The sequence below is a fragment of the Acanthisitta chloris genome, unplaced genomic scaffold (genome assembly GCF_000695815.1).
Source record: "Acanthisitta chloris isolate BGI_N310 unplaced genomic scaffold, ASM69581v1 scaffold2095, whole genome shotgun sequence".
Lineage (NCBI taxonomy): Eukaryota > Metazoa > Chordata > Aves > Passeriformes > Acanthisittidae > Acanthisitta > Acanthisitta chloris.
This window is the reverse complement of record NW_008671927.1, coordinates 132080-155612: the sequence shown is the minus strand read 5'-3', so window position 1 is coordinate 155612 and position 23533 is coordinate 132080. Positions and strand designations below refer to the sequence as shown.

At 36.5% G+C, this 23533-nt stretch overlaps 1 protein-coding gene across 1 annotated transcript in view; it reads right to left on the bottom strand.

Moving 5' to 3' along the window:
- The window catches only part of LOC103801856 (laminin subunit alpha-2-like), a gene marked incomplete at both ends in the record, with an annotated part of 152688 nt that overhangs the window by 74994 nt on the left and 54161 nt on the right, over positions 1 to 23533 (bottom strand). The window contains 3 exons of the mRNA XM_009074290.1: positions 16275 to 16448; positions 17809 to 17949; positions 21336 to 21496. Of these exons, the coding sequence (XP_009072538.1) occupies positions 16275 to 16448; positions 17809 to 17949; positions 21336 to 21496 (476 nt within the window). The remainder of the gene's footprint in view (positions 1 to 16274; positions 16449 to 17808; positions 17950 to 21335; positions 21497 to 23533) is intronic.

Genomic DNA, 23533 nt, shown 5'->3' with positions numbered 1-23533 from the left:
ATGGATGAAAATCAAACATAATAGTTTGAGACTTGATGTCATGGCAAACTCCTGCAGTTCTTTGCAAGGTACAGATAATTTGGCCTCCAGATCACTTATCTGAATTGCCAGCATAAATGCACACAGTTGCTTAAAAACAAAAAAATAATAGTGCAACTGAAGCTAGACAGAAAGCATTTTGATCTCCTGGATTTTCACGTACAAACCATTTCTTCAGGGACAATTCAAAATCAAATACCAATGGTGGAGGGCAGGACAGAGTGGCCTGCCACAGAAATGGACCTGATGCCCCAAACAGGACCCTCATTTATTGCTAGATCTTCACGTGATAAAAGTTTTAATGTGGAGTTAGGACTGATAAAGACCACCAAATACAAAGACTTCAGTCAGTTCAGAAGTACCCAGGCTAGAGGTTGCTTGAAGTTAGGGAGCATGTGATGAACTATCACTATACTCTTAACCAGCTTCTTATACTCTTCCCTTGGCTCTTGCTGGCCATTGCGATTAAATGGGCTAGTGAGCTGGATGGACTTTCCTCTGGCACAGTCTAGATATTGTTATACTCTCAAACTTAGTCTTTTCCCCAGAAACATACTAATGGTTTATGATTATGTGTAAAGAACCAGAAATATAAACCTTTCTTTTGGTGCCTTATGATCACAATAATAGCTACATACTCAGAAAGTAATGTATTACCGTATCTCTCTCTGTTTTCCTGAGGAGTCAAATAAAACTACTTGCCAAGAGTAGTTCTAATCCTGAACCTATGATCTCCCTCTCAGGACATATTCCTCTTCTCAGAAAGAAGAGGAATCCTGTTTTCAGTTTCCTGTTTATTACACATTGTGCTTCCATTTCTTTCAGTATTGCAGGTGAACGTTCTTCATCAGAGCCACTGTAGAATACCTGACACTGAACCACAGAATAGAATCATGGAATCAACTGGGTTGGAAGAGACCTCAAGGATCATCAAGTTCAACCCTACTGTCATTACTAGACCATGGCACTAAGTGCCATATCCAGTCTCGTCTTGAAAACCTCCAGGGATGGTGAATCCACCACCTCCCTGGGCAGCCTATTCCAATGTCTGATTACTCTGTCCGTAAAAAAATCTCCCCCTAATATCCAACCTAAACCTCCCCTGGCAGAGCTTGAGTCTGTGCCCTCTTGTCCTACTGCTGGTTGCCTGGGAGAAGAGACCAACCCCCACCTGACTACAACCTCCTTTCAGGGAGTTGTAGAGGGTGATAAGATCACCCCTGAGCCTCCTCTTCTCCAAACTAAACAACCCCAGCTCCCTCAGCCTCTCCTCATAGGACCTGTGCTCGAGTCCCTTCACCAGCCTCATTGCTCTTTTCTGGACCTGCTCCAGCACCTCAATATCCTTCCTGAACTGAGGGGCCCAGAACTGCACACAGTACTCGAGGTGTGGCCTCACCGGTGCCGAGTCCAGGGGCAGAATCACCTCCCTGGTCCTGCTGACCACACTGTTCCTGATCCAGGCCAGGATGTCAGTGGCCTTCTGGGCCACCTGAGCACACTGCTGGCTCATGTTCAGCTTTCTATCTATCCAAACTCCCAAGTCCCTTTCTGCCTGGTGCTCTCCAGCCACTCTGTCCCCAGCCTGGAGCGCTGCATGGGATTGTTATGGCCAAAGTGCAGGACCAGCTCTTGGCCTTGTTAAACCTCATCCCGTTGCAATCAGCCCATGTCTCCAGCCTGTCCAGGTCCCTCTGCAGGGCCCTCCTGCCTTCCAGCAGATTGACACTCCCTCCCAGCTTTGTGTCATCTTCATACTTGCTGATGGTGCACTCAATCCCCTCACCAAAATCATCAATAAAGATGTTAAAGAGAACTGGGCCCAACACTGATCTCTGGGGAACACCACTAATGACCGGTTGCCAACTGGATGTAGCACTGTTCACCACCACTCTCTGGGGCATCCACCTAGTTCTTAACCCAGCAGAGAGTGCCCCTGTCCAAGCCGTGGGCTGCAGCTTTTTCAGGAGTATGCTATGAGAGACGGTGTCAAAGGCTTTGCTGAAGTCCAGGTAGGCTACATCCATAGCCTTCCCCTCATCCACCAGACTGGTCACCTGATCATAAAAGGAGATGAGGTTCGTCAGGCAGAACACCTAATAGAGATCCACATCAAATATCTGTAATAAAATAGCTTATATACATTAGTATATCTGATACAGATTGAGATCAAATGTGATAATTATTACCTTAGTTATTTTAAGATGAAAAAACCTGCCCATAAAAATGACTCATACTTCTCCAGCAAAATTACTCTTAATTTTTTTCCTAGTTGACCAGATGAGAATTAGATCACATGCAAGCATGGATCTAGACTCTTCCTGCTTACAATCCCCTTCTGAATTCCACCTTTTCCTTTTTTTCCTCCCTAAAAACAAGAACTCAATGAGATCATACTGTATTTTTAGACCAGTTATTAACAACATAATTGTCGCTACAGCTTGCAGCAATATGCATTTCCCAGTGGAGAGCTGGCATGAAAACTAACAAGGAATAAATAAGTTAACTTATTAATTAATAAAGAGAAACTATTAGAAGCTTACAATGACGAAGAAGCCCTTGGACAACTATAAGAACCTTGGGAAGTTTGAGATCAATAAACATACTATGTACTTGTAGTTGGAGCTACCTGATTTATGGGATGCTTTTATCTTTGCTCTTAATGGGACACTGAATGCTGTCCCAAGCAGATGTGGTTATTAAGGCAGCTCAAGTCACTAGGTATTCATGCTTTTGTTCACATAGTCAGGATAATAAAGGAACAAAACACCAATTACAAAATGTTTAATTGCCATACTGCTGGTATTTCTATTTAAGCTTCTTTGTATGCAAAATAATTAAAAAAAATATATATGTGGCCTTTTGGGCAGTATTGAGGCTATTCTCTTTATACTTTCAATATTTTACATAAGCCATATATATGTACTTCTAGTTCAGCGGTGAAGAATTTTTTGCTGTGATATTCTAATTTCCCAATGGTCCAAGATTGCCCAAAGCAAATACATGGTTAACTAGGATGTGTACATAAAACTGTGATACTGATTACACGTTTTTACCAACAGAGTTAATGAATAAAATTTAGTTTTAGTGTCCCTCCTATTATTCATTCATTTGGTATTCATTGTTTTAACACTGACCATAATGATACCCATTAGGGTTTAAAATGGATGTCATTTATCCTTCCATAAGAGCTCCATCATAATTCAGCATAGATGGCAATATACTTAGTATGATGGATCTTTTCATTAATAATGTGGATTTGTATCCACATTATCCAATCTAATATCTGCTGTATTCAAGCATTAATTAGTATACACTTATTTTAAAGTGGTAGTCACCATCTGACTAGAGTGAAATAGATCCTGATTTATAAGCTTAAATCCACCATATTCTTCAGGCAAAGTGAACACATTTCAGTAAATAACCAGTGTTTTCAGTGCTTTCTGCAATGCTGCAGCAGCATACATGTGTTTCTGAAAGCTGGGCTTTGCTGCTCTAGAAAGCTGCACACTGCTAACAGGCAAGAAACTCTGGGACATCATTTTCATGGTTGACTGGAATCACTTTGCACTTATTTCTGCTGCTGTTCTGAGCACCACAGAACAATCTCAGGTACCTAAATAGAAAATGCAATAGATAGCTTTTCAGCTCTCTGCAGATTTTGGTATTTGAATATGAAATTAAATTAGAATTGTAAAAATGTCAGAAGGACTTCACTAGGTCAGATCAAAATATCTTTAGATTAATTTAAAGAAAAATTTCATGTTGTTAAGTAAATAATCTGTCATCTTCAACTCAAAAAGCCGTGGATATATTCAAACTGACCAAAATTTATGCATTTGTAAAATACAGTCTTATGCTTTGTTACAGGGCAGAATATAACTACATGTTCTGAATATCTTTTATGCATAAATAGATGTAAAGTACCAAATTTTAATGTAAAGAAGAAATAAAACATGCAAAATGCATACAGGAAATGTACACAGGAATTTAAATTTAAATTTTCTGTGTTAAAAACACCAGGGATCTTTTAAAGAAAAAAAATACATTTTTATAGATTTCCTTTAAGTTTTTACTTTGGCTGCTTGCCATAAAACATTTCATAGATCTGTAGAACAACCATTTTCTAAACAGAACATGCAGCATTTAGCCATACAAAATGCAAAAGGACAGCTTGAAACAACTATCATGTAAGAATCTTGAGAGGAGTTCAAAAGCACTTACATTTTGGAACATATAATATGTGATCAGAAGAAAGTTAATACTCTGTAAAATACAACTATAGATAATAGCCCAGAATTATCTTACTTCTCAAAAGCAAATATAGAAAAAACTTCACAGTACGGGGAAGAAAGTAGACAAGCTAAATAATGCTTTACAGGAAAAGTAGCTCAGGCTAAGTTTTTCATATTTGCCTAGAGTAATACTCTCATGGTGAGCCAAGTATATAGATGACAGACTGAAAGCACATTGGAGTCAGTAGAAATATTTATAAGCACATATAATTTAAGTGAAAAGCTGCTGCTTTCATTATTTTAAATAAAGAATGTGAACTTTATAATTATTTTTTCCCACAAAAACTTGCATTGAAAATTTGAAGCTTTTCCCTTATTTCACCTTTTTTTTTTTAACTTTCAGAAAAACATTAGGTTTGTAACTATTGTAAACTGAATTAAGAACCATGTTGTGTCACACATTTTCAGGCAAGTTTCACAGGTTGATGAGGCCACCCATGAACGGTGAATGCTCTTCTACTTAATTCAAAATGGAGACAGTGCAGGGACAGTCAGGAGATACTCTGAGATCTGGAGAGCTCTTTTGCCTCTTCCAGATCTTTCAGCTGTCATTTATTTTCCTTGACTATTGCATCATTCATTAGTCAATTGCATCATTCATTAGTCAATTCATTGTGTCAATATAGCTTATTCATTAACGTAATGCTGCCAGGTCCACCACCACTAAACCATGTCTCTAAAGCACCACATCTACACATTTTCGAACAGTTCAAGGGATCCCACCATTTCCCTGGGTAGTGGTTGATCACTTTCAGTGTAGAATTTTTTTCTAATATCTAATCTAAACCTCCCTTGGCACAACTTGATGCTGTTTCCTCTTGCTACCTGGAAGAAAAGACTGATCCTCAACTACTTGCAACCTCCTTTCAGGTAGTTATAGAGAGCAGTAAGGTCCACCCTGAGCCTCATTTTCTCCAGGCTAAACAACTCCAGTTTGTTACCAAATGTTAAAACGTTTTTACTACTGCTAGCCTCTTTTTAGAAACAAAGGAAGGAAAATTGGAGCGACATATCCTCAAAGGCACACTGCAGTTGCTTATACAATCTCCATTAATGCCAGGCAGACTCAGACTTTCCAAAATCTGAAACAAAGTATCTCACTGCAATTTTTCTAACAGAACATTTGAGAATGTCTACTGGAAAAAGCCAAACCAGTATTTCAGTGAAGAATTGTCAGCCAGCTTTAACATAAAAACGTGGTCAACTTGCCTTGATCATACCTGTATTTAAGTTTCTAATCTCATGTGTCTATTTCTATTGTCTTGCATCCTTTGGGTTACACATTCACATTTTTGTTTCACAGATGAGACACATGTATAAAGCTATTTTTAAGCAAATATATATGCATATCTATCATATATTTGATATAAAACAAAAGACACAGAAGTGACGAAACTGGATTTTTGTGTATCTACCTAAACTGAACTAATACATCATCTATGAAAGAGAGGAATTATTTATTGGGCTGCAAATAACATGAGGTGAATCTAAGCAACAAAACTGATAGCATAGAGTAAAGTGTTTGGAAGTGTGGTAGTCAAGGTAGACCTTAGTGACAAAGATGGATATTATGTTTAGTAGAGCAACGCGAACTTGTATGTACTTGCATATCCATCTGCATGTACCTGCTTGATTAATAGATTATTATTATTATAAGATTTTGAAACTGTGTTTGGGGGGACCATAACAACGATCAAAGGGCACTTGAAGTTATGCCTAGGGAGGATTGTAACAATAATCAAAAGCAACTGGGATCCATGCTTGGGTGAAATCAATAGAATAATAGTAATGTAATGATTAACCTATGGTTATGTAAGAGAAGAGTATAAAATGTATCCATCTCTGATCCATGTCAGAGTCAGATTTGGGTCTGTACCCCGACTCCCAGAGCCCTTCAATAAAAGCACCCATATAATCATTCAGTGATTGTGTTTTCTATGCTAACAAAACTGTAGAAAGTTCTTTCTCAAAAAGACTTTTCTTCACAGCAGACTAAACAGAATTAGCTCACACATTTAAGTAATAAGACACAGCTGACCAAACAATGTATCTATTTATTTGATTAGCTAAAAGGCATCTGTTGTTACAAATCTACTCCGTTAAGTTAAAAAATGCAGTTTCCGTCCATGGGTTTTATTAGTTTAGACTCCCAAGGTTTATTAACCTAGGAATTCCTAGTTCCATAGCTAATGACAACAGAATACTGATCTTATTCATTTTCTTTTTCAGTTCATGGGGTTTTTTTACTTTTCCACCTGTTTTTTTTTAAAAACTTAGCAAACATTTAAATTGACTAGATATATGTACAGCTCTGTATTGTTGCATTTAATTTAAAATATGTAAGAAGAAAAAGTTCTTCCTTAATATGACATACTTTGATCATCTGAGCTTCAAATAACTTCAAAGTAAATGAAATACTGTGCTATATTTTTTCTGGAGCATGAAGATACAATATTGATGGAAAACTATGGATTACTGTTCACTGTATTTATATCCATTAATATTTCGGCAAACAAGCTACCCAGTTCATGTCAAATCAAACTTAGAATTGTATGTTTTGCCTTATTCACTTCATAGTAAAGTATGCACTGCAGTGAGGCACAGCTCACCAGGACACACTGCAGGAAACCTTTCAGGTACAAGACATACTACGGAAGACAGGCCTGAATATAGATAGGATTGCTGTGCTGACTGGCTAGTTACAGAGCTTACAGTCTTTCATTCAAAGGCCTACTCACTCCAGGCCACACCTTCTGAGCAGACTGTAGCTCTCTTAGAGATAGCAATTTCATTTTAAAAATGTAATCATAACCAAACTCATCTACAGGATGTTAAACTGAAGGAATGTATCTCTGGCATTGTTATTTTAATTAGTAAAATACACTTGAAATCCTCAACATGGGGGAAGGGCACAGAACAAAGAAATCCTAGAAGAAAACAAACACAAAGTTGCTAAAATAAATGCCTTCACTGTGAAAAAAAAATTCTATGCCCAAAAAGTTCAACTAGCCAAGAAACTGGTCCAGAAACGTCAAAGTATTTCATGATATTTGATACTTAGCAGTTTAAAAAACTTGTAATAAATTAATGGTAAATATTGGTAATGTTAGAATTCTATCTTGCTCATTTTTTCTGAGGAAATTAACTCTGGAAAATAAATTGATAGTGCTAAGATCATCAAACAAATACACTAAATTCTGCAGTTAGGAAAAGAAAAAGGACTAAGCTGTATCACAATGTGGAGTGCCTCTGAGACTGAAAAGGCATGTAGATAGGAATCAGAAATTCATCCAGTCATCTCAGGAGACAGGGGTGGTGCTGCACATATTGTGAGAAGTGCAATGTACTTCTAGCAAAATACAGAAAGTTAAGGCAGGCCCATTAAAAACCCCAAGAAAACCACAAAACAACCTCACCAAAAATAAGTGCAAATACATTCATTTGGGTAAAACAATCATCTGTGTCTACTCATGCATGCTATCTGCTCTCATTCCTGTCGTTCCTGTCAATCTGAAGTTGATAGGTAATGGCCTTATGATTCAGGGAAACTGCTGAAGTGTGTACTCAGGCTTCAGTTTGAGAGATGGGTTCATTTATCATCACAATAAGCTATTACCATTGATAGGTCACAACTCATTGAAGAGACAGTCAGTCTAATTGGCTCAATTCAGTTAGCTGTGGATGTGCCTCAAGGAGAGGAGTAGTGCTTTGCAGGTAATATTCCATCATCCAGCAAACCACTTGTTTAATAATTCATTGCAGTTCAGATTGGGGTTCTAGCACATGATTATCCCTTCAATATGCCAAATATTGAGGTCTTAACCCTTTCATCTCTTGGGTCCAGGAAGATAAAGGCAAATTCATTATGTAGTTAGGGTAACCTGTACTTCTAGAAAGTTACTGAATATTTAAAATTTCCACTGAGGTTTACTTTCTAAAGAAATTTGTTGTAGTTAGCTAGAGTCTCTCTCTGGATGATAAAATTTCTTCCACCATCTTTCTCTTCTATTGAATATCAGCTTACAGTATGTAAACTCAACAAGAACGTGAAGTAATGGAACTCATTTTGCCTTTTAGAGATTTAAAAAAGCAGTATGAATTCATTCAGAAATCTTTGGCAATCAAGTAATGAGCAATCAAGGTAGATGAGACAGATGGAATACTGTACATGAGACATAGGACCTACAGAATTTAAAGGATGCTTCGTACTCTGTTCAGGTATTAGATCAAAGCATGAGTCAAAATATTAATATCTTTAGAATAATGACTATGAAAGACATGTTGTGGTTTAACCTCAGTCAGCAGCCAAGAATCACACAGGTGCTCCCACTCACTCCTCTCCCCTTCCCCCTACCCTAGTCGAATGGGGAGGAGAAACAAAAGTAAAATACATAGGTTGAGATAAGACCAGTTTAATAATTGAGAACCGAATTAGATAAAATACTAATGGATAATGAAAACTGAAAGAAATACCAAAACCCAACAGAACCAAACCAGTGATGCACAATACAATTGTTCACCATCTGTGGACTGAGGCCAGCCCCTGTTCCCAAACCTGGATTGGCCCACCCCCTTTTATATACTGGGTATGATGTTCTGTGGTGTGGAATATCCCTTTGGCTAGTTCAGGTCACCTGTCCCTGCTATACTCCCTCACGGTTTCTTTTGTGTACCTTCTCACTGGCAGAGCATAAGACACAAAGAAAATGTCCTTGATTTAAGATAAACACAACCTAGCAGAAACCAAAACATCAGTATGTTATCAATATTCTTCTCATTCTGAATCCAATCACAGTACTGTACCAGCTACTGAGAAGAAATTAACTCCATCCCAGCCAAAACCAGCACAAAACTAAACCAAAATTTCAAACTTCTGATCACTGTTGTGCTACTTTCTTGTCAGTTCTGATTCCCATTTCATTGTTCAATTCTTTGGCTGTATATTACAGCCATAATGAAAAATTACTCTCTTTGCAACTGCTGCACTGTCGAAGGTTAGACGGTTCTATTTCTCCCATCACTTCCTATGGCATTGTGGTGGGTTTTCCCTGGCCAGTAGCCACCTACCCACCTATTCCTCATTATTCTCTCACGCCCCTAACTCCTCTTTCCCATGGGATAGGAAGAAAAACAGAAGGAAGGTGAAAAGACTTCTGGATCAGTGGGAGAGGCTGGAGAGAAAGCACTGACACTGTGCAAGATCTGTTTAGCATGAGCCAATTCATACACATATACCTTTTAATTCCATCTGTACACAGGTGATTAGCACTTAGATTTGGGCACCTGTGCTACACTAATTTGGTCTTAAAACTTTTAAATGAAACAAGGCAAAGTTAGTCATTCAAGTTTAGGTATCAAAACTTAGTTTCTGAAGATGGACAAAGAGAAAGGCAAGGCTAATTCTTATGTGTAAAAATGTAAAGAGTGAAATTTATCCAACTTGTAGAGAAGCTGCATGTCAAGACATTTTTGAGACTGTCAGATGCTACTGAGCATGTCAAACTCCAAAAACAATATAGCATAGACTGAAAGTACACAAATGATTTGTGCTAAAGGCTGTTTCCCTTGTGCACCATCAGAAATCCTCAGTACTTCTGCCCTTCTGCATACTGCCTTTTTGATGTGAAAGCAAAATTTGAACACCACAAAATTACACAACTACAGCTCAGTGGCATCATGCAGTGTTACTAATGAGTTATAAACTCAACAATTTCAATCACATTCTATTTCAAGACTTTGTAAGTCATTTAAATTTGACGTAAATTTGCGGGGCAGGTAAATCAAACAAATAGCAACTCATTCATAAAGGGAAATCTGGAAACTAAACCTAACAGAACCTTTGTGGCTCTCAATACTTTGAGACTGACCTTTCATTAGCTCTTAAGTATACCCTTTTGGTGATGGGCATAAATTCCTTCGTCACACTCCTGTGTAACCAATATATGAACTGGTTGTTGGGACTATAAATTCTCTCTGATTAATCAAAGTGGGTAAATTGAGTAAAATTTGATTAAACACTTCTAGGTAACCTGTGACCAGCAAGGAACTCTAAACATAGTTCTCAAAGCAAACATACATTTGCTGATGAAGTATTTAGCATGCAGAGGCATATAAGAGGAACAAACCCACTCTATATCCTCCAGTTTTCCTTTGCAGTTGTAAGTAAACACTATTCGACACATCTTTAGCTTGGGAATCATCACCATGCTGCTTTGCATGCTGATTAGCCTTCAGTACAGAATGCCAGATATATAAATTCTTTCCAAGCCAAATTTTTTAAAAAATTTTTCTTCTGCTTTTTCAGATCCTTTAGTATTGTAGTATTTGGGATCAAAGATGAAGAATAAGACCTTGCAATCTGGCAAGCATATTCCCCAATTTACTTTCTTCTTCTTTATTTCTAACACCACTCAGTGTTCTCTCTCTAGCATTTACTTCCCTTCTTTTGTGAAACTACCTTATATCCTGCTTGTTTCTCCATTTTTCAACTGCCTCTATTGATTGAAACCCTTGCCTTCAAGGCAGACTTGGGTAAGCAGGTAACACAAAGGACACTTGAGATTTATGAAATAATCTCACCAGCAATAAATTTCCTCTTTTCTCTACAGCAGTGTAAGATGATTTTAGCACTAAGAAATTAAATGCATCATAGGATATATGAAATACTGCAGTTAGTGGACTCAGCTAGTCAGAATCTGAGCCCTGTTTCAACTCATTTTGAAGGCACAAAGAAGCTTTAACAGTCTACTGGGGATCCTTAGTTTCATTGTAATCACAATAATGGCTGTACTTGAACTGTCCCAACAGGCTATCCAAACATCATTAAAAGCAAAGTGTGCAAAATTTACTTATGTCTTGGTGGTTTTTTACAGTCATGGGTAGCTGAATCCCAAATAGGGCAGTACTAATATTGTTTCAGTTGGTACTGGGAATCAAGTAAAATTTGGCAAGCCATAGCTATGAAAGAATGTAGAGATCTACCCCTGACCATTTCATGGTGCCAAGCTAAGAGAATATTTCAGCAAAGATAAGCAATCTAAATCCAATCATGAAATACAAATCAAGCAAACTTAAAGGAAGCATTCGTCAGCTGTGATTTGGATCTTTTAAATGTTTTCGTCTTCACTTGTATTCGTGCTCTGTTTGTCTCATCCTTTCCGTATCTGACTTTGCCTATTTTCTCAATTCTTAGAAGCTATAGTGAGGTAAGTGCTAATAAAATAAACAGCACATTTAGTATAAGTTGAAGACATCTTCATACTGTTGACTGAGTCTGATTACCATGGTGACTTAATTTCAGTCAAGGCAATTTAGATTGTGATTTAAAATACAATAACATTGTTTAGACTGGTTTAAGGCTTACTTGCTAAAAAAAAGAAAAACATATCAACAAAATAGACATCTTTTTATTAGAAGAATGCATTCAAGTATGAAAGACAAAAGTAATTGTCTTTACAAAATATGTTTTTCTTTAGGTTTAAATGAATCATTTTAATTTTCTGCCATGTGTTGGCTGTTGACACTATTTAAAATAATCTGAGGATCGACATCAACTGTGAATAACTTCAAAGAAGTTATCCTGGATGGAGATTTTTTTGCATACTATGTGCTGCAGATGCCTATTGTTTCTTTTACTGATATGGATAATGTGCATATAACTTAACTACTGCATCCTACTCGTACATGCAAGATATTAAGAATCATTAAATGTCTCTACAAAATTGATTTTCTTATGTTATGCTTTATACTTGGGGATCACATTCCTTACTCCATTCCCAATTTACTTTTGCAAGCTTGGAGATGTGGTTTGTTATACATTCAAATCCGAGGCTGAAACTCTTTTCTGTGCAGAGGGTATAAAAAAGACAAATTCATCATGAATTACTGGAGTTACTGAAGAAAAATCCCTCACAGTTAGCAGACACTGCAAGCATTGCCATTGTGTTAATAAATGATAGCCTGCTTAGACTTGGACAAATCATCTGCACTAGGAGATGAAGTCTTCTACATGTGGGCCTAAAGTATCCATGTAACCAGATGAAAGAAAGAATTATCTTACAAAGGCATCCAAAAGGAGATCACATCAGTCCATCTAAGCTTCATTACTTTGCTTCCCTGACAATAAAAGCAATACAGACACATGCTTTAAAAAATTTAAGACACAGCTGAGTGTTGGAATAATGTAGGCTAGGTAACTCACTGCTTTTCATTAGGCCAAATAATTTCAAAACAAACTGATGGTTAAAAAAGTAGCTTCCAACTATTATTTAATTTGTATCTCATTCATTTATACCAAAAGCTGTTAAATTAGATTGCTTTCCTTTTTGAGGCAGGCAGTGAAAGTAAAGGAGCTGTGAGTCTGTCTAACTCCATCATGTCCTATCAACAAAAAATCTTGAGATCTGAAACTGTGACTATACTAAAGCTTTCCGGGCTAAGATGCATTAATAATTTAGGACAATTGATCTTGGCATTTCGGTTCCAGCTGGTTATTGTATTATTTACGCATCTTTATGTTTTGGGTCTCAACTCCATCCCTCCCCCCTGGGAGCCATAGACTGCAATTTGCTTTGCATTATCCTGCCTTTTGCACCAGAATTGCCTAAGAAATGAAAACAAATGGGAGGAAATAAACATAAAAGCCATGAGGAACTAGTTGATGATTATTTTATAATTCAATATTTAATCCTATGAGGTATTCTGGGCAGTCTGTAATAGATAATATGTCACAAAACAAACTGCTCATTCCATCTTTAGTTTTCCACAGTAAAGTAGTTTCAAAGGGCTGACAGATTTTTAAAGTTTGTACATATTGACTACAAGCTTATTAGAGTGTCTAAATTTCTGGACTCAAAGAAACAATGACTTCTGTAAGTCAGCAAACAGGTTACACAGCTAATTATTTAGAAAAAAAAAAAAACCACAAAAAAATAAATGAAGTGCCAGGGTCAAATAAGTCCCATTCCTGTTCTGTATGCACAGTCTCTACACAGAACTTAGAGCTGCTCTCTTGGTTTTAACTAGAGATCAGAGAAAGAACAGTCTATAATATGGCTGCTAAAGTCTATGGAGTTGACAAACATGATGTGCTAGAACTTTTTTAAGAGATATCAAAGCTTTTTATTCAAACATCTTTTGTTTTAATTTTCAATATGCTCTGACTTCATGAAGGACCAGATTACATTAACCTTACTTATACTGAATGGGATCATATTGTGCAACTGATTCAAATGATTCCAGCAAACCAAGGTTTGATGCAAGAAATGTTTCAATTTGAGTAAAGTTTTTCAGTAAGCAAATAGTGGTTTTGAGCAGAGGTGTTTTATGGTTTCTATCATGCTGTTTGTAGGTAAAGAAACAAGTGTTTCACATCATCCTGCTGAGTATCTAATTTTTAATTAACTTCATCCTTTCTTATCAGTGCCCTGATCAAGCATTATCATGCTGTAACTTGTAACATTTTAATACAATTTTATAAAATAGTAGCATAGACACATGTTTAAAATAAACTTACAGATCTGTTGTCCACCCAATTTGAGAAAATGCTAACAAAAACTGAGCAGGGTTTTCAAATACCTAAAATGTAATTGGAGTTGACAAAAAAAGACAATTTTTCAGATACTAGAAGCTCTAACAGACCACAAGTTCTCATGATTGCTGCAATCTTTAGTTCAGTAGGCTATGATAAGGTAGGCAGGCAAGAAGATAAACTGGTTTATGATACCTACTAAAACCTTAATACCAGCCATTTTAAATCTGTTCCCTCAAATTAACCACTAGATATTTTATTTCTAGAAATTAAATTTCTCCAGATTACTCACAAATATATTCGGCACCCATAACAATGTTCAATTTTTCAGATAAAAAGCATATTATATGGCTTTTTGAAAAATTATCTGAATTTATACAGTAAAGTATAAGTTTTGGCAGCAGCACATATATTTAGAAGAATAAAAGGCTATGGTGATGTTGAAGTAATTTGCTCATGTTCTCCTCCCACTGACATAAACAAGAATCCTGTACCATCTAAAGCTGCTTTTTATTTATAATATCTCCTTTGAGACACAAAGACCAGTATCACATAGACTAGTGTCACCCAGATTTAGATGAAAAGGAAAAAGCTGAAGGCTGCACACTCAGGGGCATTCTATTTATAATGCTTTTTTCATACAAAGGAGGCATTTGGAGATGGATGTTAAGCAAGCACATAGCACACACATGGAAATCAACATTGTGGAGGTATAGGAAGAACACACCAACTTTGTATTAAAGGAATTATTTTATAGAAGGCTTTTGAACTATATTTGAAAACTAGGGAATGCAGGATGATTTCTACCTTTTATTACTCAGTTTAATTTCAGAGAATACTATTTAAGAGCAGGACTTTAACAGCGTAAAGGAAAGGCAGTTTTCTGTGTCACAAGGTTTATAAATTACAATGGAAGTGTACATCTTGATATAAGATTCCTTAAATTTTTCTCTATATTTCTCAAGAGAAAAATTCTAAAAGAAGTTTGCCTGCTTTGAGTTACCAATTATTATACTGTAACACAACTAGCAATCACTCTCAAGAAAGAATGATTTTGTCTTGTTTCAGCTGTTTAGACAAATGTTTCATTGAGTTTACAAATAAGGACTCTTAATATTCTATTTCCATTTCCCTTCCCACAGCATAAATCATCTGGCCTAAGCACGTCATTATGACTATAGTTTACATGATGCAACATGACAGTTAAGATGTACTGTGGTAATTTGAGTGCTTTCAGTGTTATTGTAGTATCAAAAATTTATATGGTTCAGTTATTAAGGCAAATTGCTTCATTCATACAGTGATATCTGACAGTAACCACAAAGGACCTCCAAATTACACTGGAAAAATATCACCCACATTCAAATAATTTGTGCATGTGCCTGCCATTATTTTTGCTCACTGAATAGAGGCAAGATGAAATTCTGTCTGGAAAAGTATCAGATGATATTTCAGGGTAAGTTCACCAGACATGGAAGATTACAGAACTCTCCCTTGCCCAGCTAAGTAAACCTGACTATCTTTAACAATTTATAGCCATGAACAGGATGCCCAATCCTTTGGAATGATGCTATTTAGTTTCAACATGCTCACTTACCTTCTGTCATGTTGATTTTCAGCCAACAGAAATAAATAAATAAATAAGAGGTTGACTAGCCTGAAGTGACTATGGAGGAAAATGTGTTAAATACATTAGTGTTAGCATTTCTGCTAAGTTTTAGCATAATTGGGGTTACATCAAATGAAAAGCTGTTAGGCTCTCTTCACATTTAAGGCATATTCAATCCTCAACTCTACTTTCTGGAAAAAATGGGGTTTTCATGAAGGTATCATGGAATTAGTATTAACCTGCAGGACACGAATATGTGCATATGTGCACACTTGAATGCATGCATACTTAAACATATGCATTAGAACTGTCACAGAGCTCACAACAGCATTTACTGAGTTCTAGGGCAGAGAGCTCCCCACTCACTAGTTTCTTGCCAACCATTAGAGTTTTGTAACACACCCCCACAACATCTGATACACAACTTGCATCTCTGAAAAGCAGACAAGGGAACTGGTTTTGAAAGCTGAGGACAAGGTGGGAAGAGAACAGGACAAGCTGCACCACATACCAGCTAATTCATTCAAAAAACAATACTGCAAACTATCTAAGCTTCTCTAATACCTCGGCAGCAAAAGACCAGTGTGGGCTTAATGTCAAAGATACTTAGATAATTTTCTCTACTTAACTTTTGGCCTCACAAGGATACTCCACTCCATATGACTGTTTCCTTTCTGCTTGCAATTTTGCTGGTCAAATAGCTAGCTAATTTAATCTTCCCTCAATTCTATTCCCCTTCAAAGCCTCACCTCTTTTCTTAATAAATCAAATTAGCATTTAGGCAAGTACAATCTGCACTTACTTTGTTGCCCAAATAAGAACTGGGTGCACTCCAATAGTAAGTCTGTGGCAGTACTTTTCGTGCAGCCTCGTTGCTGATGCTAATCTGCTGATGCCCATCAAATCTTCTTTGCTTAGGGGTAACTCTGATGAGACCTGGTAAGTCTGTCAGATACCAACCATTCAAGTCTTCTATCTATAAGGAAAATAAATGAATAAAAACACATTACAATGACAATCAGGACATCAATCATTTCCATAGTAACAGTCATTTTCTTCCATTTTTAAAAACCTGATTGCGTTGCTTATGAATAGTAGCAATTTAGGAACCAAGGAAAACACAAAGTAATAACAGCAAACATTCATTGTATATGACTGGGAGTTACAGCTTCTGAGTAGTTTGAGTAACTGCAAGTATTTGCTTTCTCTGCTTCATATGGCCCAGAGTGAGGAAGAAATTCTGTCATACAAACATATGTGTAAGAATATCTCCAAATATTATGCAAGTTTTCAATAAATAATATCTATCACAGGGTGTACAAAAGATGAACTGACAAATGGATATACATTTTCTGATTGCTGTAGGCAGCATAATATGCAATAATTTTAATTCTAAAGCCCTACGAGTACAAATACACTTTTTAGGAAGCCAAAGCAAAGCTGGAAAGCACCAGAACTCTGATTTCTGAAATTCCATAACTAAAAATGAATCATTAAAGAAAAGCACACTATTCATATAAGAATGGCTTCTGGAGCCCAGATACAAGGAGATCAATAAACGAGCTTAACCATGGAGCGGAAAATTTTCCAGTTGCTGGTATGAAAGTGAGAGCACTAGGCATATATGATGTTACTTGCAGACTTCCAGCATAGCAATATGGCCAAAACCAGAAGCTAGTAGACCTGGAACACATTTTCCAAACTCAATCTACAGGCATGAATATGTAGCATACATCCATTACAGTGGAATCAGTGTCTGAGCGTTGAGAACTAATTTACAGTTTAGAATGTATTTGCAGGCTAAAGACATTTTTCTACAGCACAAATAAGAACAGTAAGTTCATCTCCCTTTTCACGTCCTTTCCTAGTAATGCAGTATACAAAAGAAATGCACTTAAAATGCCCCCTGCAAGGCATTCCTTTTTCTTATTTATTCTGCATGTTGTACATTTAATGTCTCTAAATTCTTAATTATTTCAGGTCTAGAATTTTAATAATTACCTGGACAAGAGGTTAGCCTATGGATATGGTGCATTTAACTCAGGACTTTTTATGTATGTATATTCCAGGACTGTGCTTATGCACATGGCTTAATTTTTTACTGTTACAGTTTCTTTTGTGTTTTTCACTGTTCCAACTGCACTATTTCAGAACTTTCCCACAAAGAGGAGAAACAAAGCCTATAAGCATTTTCTTCTGGATAAATGAAATATATATGGGACGTAAAAGAACATGTATGATTTTCTAATAAGATGCACCCTGGTGACAGTGGTAAGTGACAGCACATAAAACCACAGAACCAATGACATGTACTGGTACTGTATAATTTTTCTTACACTTCTGTAGGTAAGGTGAGAGTGTGTGCAGATGTTTGTTTTCCCAGAGCAGAAACATTCCTCACAGCCTTCAGGATTATTTTGCTGAAGATTGAAGAAACCTGGTTTGCAACGGTCACAGTTTTCTCCTTCAACATGTTCCTGGAATTGAACATTAAAATGTTACTGCAGTTGTCATAGATTAGAATTTGAGATGACTGGCCTTATACTCTTCAGGAGGGTATAGACTGCAGGACTCTAATGACATTTATAGGAAAGACTTTCTTATTTGTGAATGTTAGTAGCAAATCCTTTACACAATAAAAGGTACTATGGCTGCATGTGTATAACAGGACATGGAATGTGGATATTAAAAGAGTTTTAATTTTTCTTCTACATGAATGGGCATACTTGATTTCAGGGAATAGTCTAATTTATATCCTTTACTCTTGAGAGTCTCAGAGAGGAAGGAAGTATGGGGCACAATGTTACAACCTCAACAATTGTGGTTTGTAGGTAGGGCTGATAAAATCTGTGCACATCCAACTGATGCAAACTACAGGTACATAGCATTATTTATACTAATTGCTCAGTGTATTGGTTTTTAGGGGATCTATCATAAATCATTGAATTCAAGCTAAATCCAAGAACTGAAAGGACTGTACTACTTCTTTCTTTAACTACATGTGTCTGCCAGACATGCAGCCAGGTCTGCAAACTCTTTCCTTGCAGAAAGACAGGCATTAAATATACATGTATAATTCTAAATTTAGCATTTGGTAATTCTGTTTTTCATAGAAAGCTTATGTTATGCATTAAGTCTTGCTACCTTCAACTATAGGCAAAGATAAAGTTAGCTTTCCTACAAGGAGTATGTTGCAGGAATATCATGCTATGGCGGTAGGTTAGTAACTCAATATTTTTTCAAACATAGCTCAGAAAATTCTTTCCCTTTCAAAAGTGTTACACACAGTCTCTAATCCTGCAGATAATGCTCTATGGCATGAACACAGGACCAAACTGTTGGCTCTGTGTCAGCAGAGAATGAACACATTCTAAAAAGCCTGCCCACGATGTGTAGTCTAGGATCGCTTGAAATACACAGCTCTGAAGTTCACAAAAAGGCATTTGATAGTCTCCAAGTTAAGATCTAGCAAAGATGGAAAAAAACAGGGCAAAGCAGGTCGAGGGATGGGGAGAAAGGACATCACACATGAATTAAGAGAAAATAGGGACAAGGAGTGGGAAGAGGCAACAATTGGCAAAAAATGAGATAAAATGAAAATGTAAATAGGTTTTCATCACTAATTTTACAGTAACAACATGTGCGGCAAAGTATCTTTGTTTTGTCTCTACTGCTATTCTCTATGCTCCCCTTCAATGACATCACACATACTCTCCTAAACAAACACAAATGTCTTTAAAACAAATCAAGACAAAACAAGTCAATTACATTCAACTTCAACATCTCATTAATGTCAAGAATGGTATTTTTACATTTTCACCAGCAATCTCAGGATTAATCAGAGCATATTATTGACACAGGTATGCCAAAATCACCAAGTTACTCATGCTTCAGTTGAAAAATAACATGGGTAACATCCAGCCATAGAGATGCACTCCTGCATGGTCCTAGAACTAGAACTCTGAACAGTGATCCCAAAAAGTCTCAGGCCGTGGTGATGTGCTTAATAATGTACGTTTGTGCAGCCCCATATATTTCTGAATCCTGTTCAGTCTAGTTTTATATTATGCAAAGATGAGACTTTGACCTCCAGAAAGTTTCAATAATTAGTGAAAAAACAGGCATTTATACTTGCCCCTCTCCTTTCTGCACTATAGCTTTCTCTAGTTAATGTGGTAAAGATAACAATTTAACACCCACTTTCTTGCATTTTGCTGCTTGCAGGTAGAACAGCTTTTCTTCAATTTCCTTTACAAGAAAACTATCTTTAGCAAATTTACAGCTCATCATAGGTAATTGAAAGATGTGATTAAAAGAAGGGAAGCATTTTTCCTAAGACCTGCCATTAACCAGACATCCCACTTTATTCTTCATATGGAGCATAACTAATGTGATGATTTCAGTGTCCTTTTGACCATAATCTGCTTTGATTTGAATTTGAAGATTGCTTGTGAAAATAAATGTGTATGTATCTGTATCTCAGCTATCTGCAAAGGGTATCATTTTTCTTGCACAGCACTTAAAAAGGGATTAGAGAAGCAGAAAGATGACAAAGGATGAATAGGAAGGGGCAAAGAGTATATAGTGAGAACTCTCAGGGATAGGAACAATTATCTCTATCCTTTAATGTGTTCATTTTGGTCTGATTGCAATAATAGGTTAGTTTGGCTTTACACAAATAATGTCATAAGAATCATTAAGATGTAGTTATCTTGTATTTAGCATAGTACACCTTCATCAAAGTTTCTTGTCAAATCAGAATGCAGAGAAAGCACCCCTTTTCTGATCTTCTAGACATGGTGGCTAAGGAATTAGACCTCTGATATGGATAGATTTTATTTCTGACAAGGAGCATGTGACTGTTACATAAAGTGAGAATAAGGGTAATTCTCTGAGTAGATTTTGGTGTTATTCAGCTGTCACACCACAGCTTTATGGGTGTCCACAGCACGAGCTTATAGATTGCAGCATTTTTTTGTACATTCTTGTATGTAAGGATGTAATGCAAGTCTTTTTAAATTCTCATTTGTGACTAATTCTGTTAATTAAATGCTGGAAGGAAATTCCCACAAGTACAACACAGAAAAACTGACCCACAGTACATTAAGTTGTCCTTTGAGCATATTCACGGTCACTTACTAAACTGTGACATAGAGAGCATGACCATTTCTAAAGCATTTCTGATAACTAGTATTTTATAAGTAGAGGATGCATGTGTTTCTAAAAGTATTTTTTTATTTCAATATATTATCTATATGTAATTTGATGGAAGATCACTCTCTTAAATTTTCTTCCTAGAAATGAAGAAATTCATCCTACAGAAAGGATGGATTTTGGTTTTTTTAAATATGCTAGACATTTCTAACCAACCATCCCAAGGCAGGAATGAATGCTCTCAGTTTGGAACTTAGCAAGAAAAGAGGAATATATCCCTAATGACAACTCCTAAAAGGCAACTTTCTTGTTTTAATAGATCTCCAGTTCACCTATTTTCTCATTATAGGTTAGTTTTAGAGTTCGCAATACTGCAAACATATAGTTTCTGAAGAGATTAGGATGGAAGTTTGAAACAAATGATTCACGGGGTTTAATAGAGTATCCCTTCATTACAGATTTCTAAGGACTTGTCTGACTGGCAGCAGGCACCTAGGTAAGTATGTTAGTTACAATGAATTCGGAAATGACACAAGACAATCTAAGACTTTGCAGGACCAAGAACAAGTGTTTGGTGAGAAGTGACTAACAGATATTAACAGAGCTACGTAGAATAGTGGAACACTATTATATGATAGAAGAACATTAACTGTGATCTTTCAATATCAATAGTATTTTGCTATGGCTCAGAGAAATTTGACATCCATGCCTTGCAGATGCAAGGACCTATGCACGGGTCATCATTCTCACTGCCTTTCAGTGAGCAGTTGCAGGGTAGGCACTCGGGATATCCTTTATAACCCAAGGCACATTGATTGCAGCTCTCTCCTCCATAGCCAGTCTTGCAGTGACAGAAACCAGGCAACATATCTATTGAAAGAGGGAGAAAACATAAGATATATTATTGTCAGATATGTGTGTTACAGTGCTCAAAGCAACACCTTGGTAGGTGTAACATAAGGGTATTTACTGTTGGTCACACCAGCATCTCTTTAACTCATTGTCCTATGTGAGAGAGGCTAGAATAAAGCATGTAAGACTAGGGAAATATACAGTGATTTGAATTTCCAGAAGTCTGCATATTAGAGATCTTGAAAACAGAAACTTATCCCTACTTCTTTATATCTAATAGCCCTGAAAAACTTCTCTTCCATTAATTCAGCTAAATGCCTTTGAACATGCTTTTAATTTCAGTATCCATAAAAACACCCAAGCAGGCAGTTCCACGTTTAGCCTTGTGTAGTGTGAAAGAAAACACAGATGTGTTAAATCTCTATTTAGTGCACTCTAATTCTCATACCATAGAAAGCAGCAAGTAACCATTCTCTTTTTCTATATCATCTGTGACACATCCCACAGGACACTTTTATTTCATACACTAAAAACTCCTAAGCCTACTCAATATCTCTACACAGAAACTGCTTAGTGTGGCTGAAAATCTCTGTTGTTCCTCTATGCACTATTTCCACTTCTATAAATTATTTAAGAAGGGAGCACATGATGTAGACCTATAAATGGTTTGGTGATTTTTTTCAGTTTTGTTTTTGAAACAACAGTAATATTTCCTAAGGTCCTGTTGATCTTTTTGGCTGCTGCTGTGCCAGGACTGAGCTGGTAGACCCCCAGGGCACCATCCAAGGTAATTCCAAGAGCTTTTTCACAACTCGCAGTTGTGAATTCAGAATTGCTGAAATCATTGTACAAGTATAACTACTTTTTTGTGGTGTTCTTCTTTTCCTTTAATTGCCACAGAAATTCATCAGTAATTTTACTACCCAGCCACTGACTATCTGAAGATATTTCTGAATGTTTTGCATTTCTTTTCAATTTTCTATGCTGAAAGATTTTGTACTTGCTAACTTTGTCACCTTCCTACTCATCCCTTCTCTAGGTTAAATATGAATACTTTCAACAGTTCATATTGATCATCACTGTGGAAATGGTCCATTTATTCTTTTAACCAAGTACTGATCCATGAAAGAACCTTTCCTCTTTATTCTATTACACTTTCTTGTGTGGTCTTTGGTAAAGGATCTTGTCAAAACCTTTTGAAAATCAAAATACAATATTAATCAAATGAGCCTTTGTTCACATGTTCATTTAATCCTTCAAACGGATCCTTAAGGCTGACTGTCCTCTACAAAATAAACCTGATCTTGAGTTCTGTTCATTTTTGCCACTGTTCAGAAATGGTATAAATCATTTATTGTAGTTCTACTGATTTGCTTGGTACAGAAACCAGACCTTCTGATTCTAGTTTCCTGGATCCCCCTGCCTATCTTTTAGACACTGGATAAACAGTTTTTATTTATGCAATATTAAAGTTAATTAAAAAATATTATAAACTATATTTAATGCCTCAAGGAACTCCATTTTCAACTACTCAACTCATCCAGACACCATGGATAAATACAACACATGCCTGATGAATTTTTATTCTGCATTTATCAGCTTTCTTTAAACCCGACATTTCTGTTTGAGACAGTTCTTCTGACTTGTCACCATGAACAAAGACTCCCAAGTGGGAAATTCCCTGAGCTCTTTTATTCACTGATATAAAGAATTAATCTAGCTTTTCTGCTTTGTCCTTTTCTCTTTCTTGAGATCTCGTTATAACTTGATTACACCTAAACCGTATTTAACTCCTGCTGCATTTGAATGTCTAGCAGTCTTTTTGATTCTGATTTCTCTGAATAAGTACTTCTTAGCATCATCTAAGTATTTAGCAATTTGTCCCTTAAAATATGTGTGTGTTATTAAGAGTATGGCTCTCCAGAATCTGTCACAATTTACATCCCTTTCTATTATCTTCAATTGGAAATTACTTTGCTCTTTCAGAGAGCTTCTTTTTTATTGTTTAAATATATATCTTTTTCAGTTTAATTGCATTGCCTGAATGATTTTGAA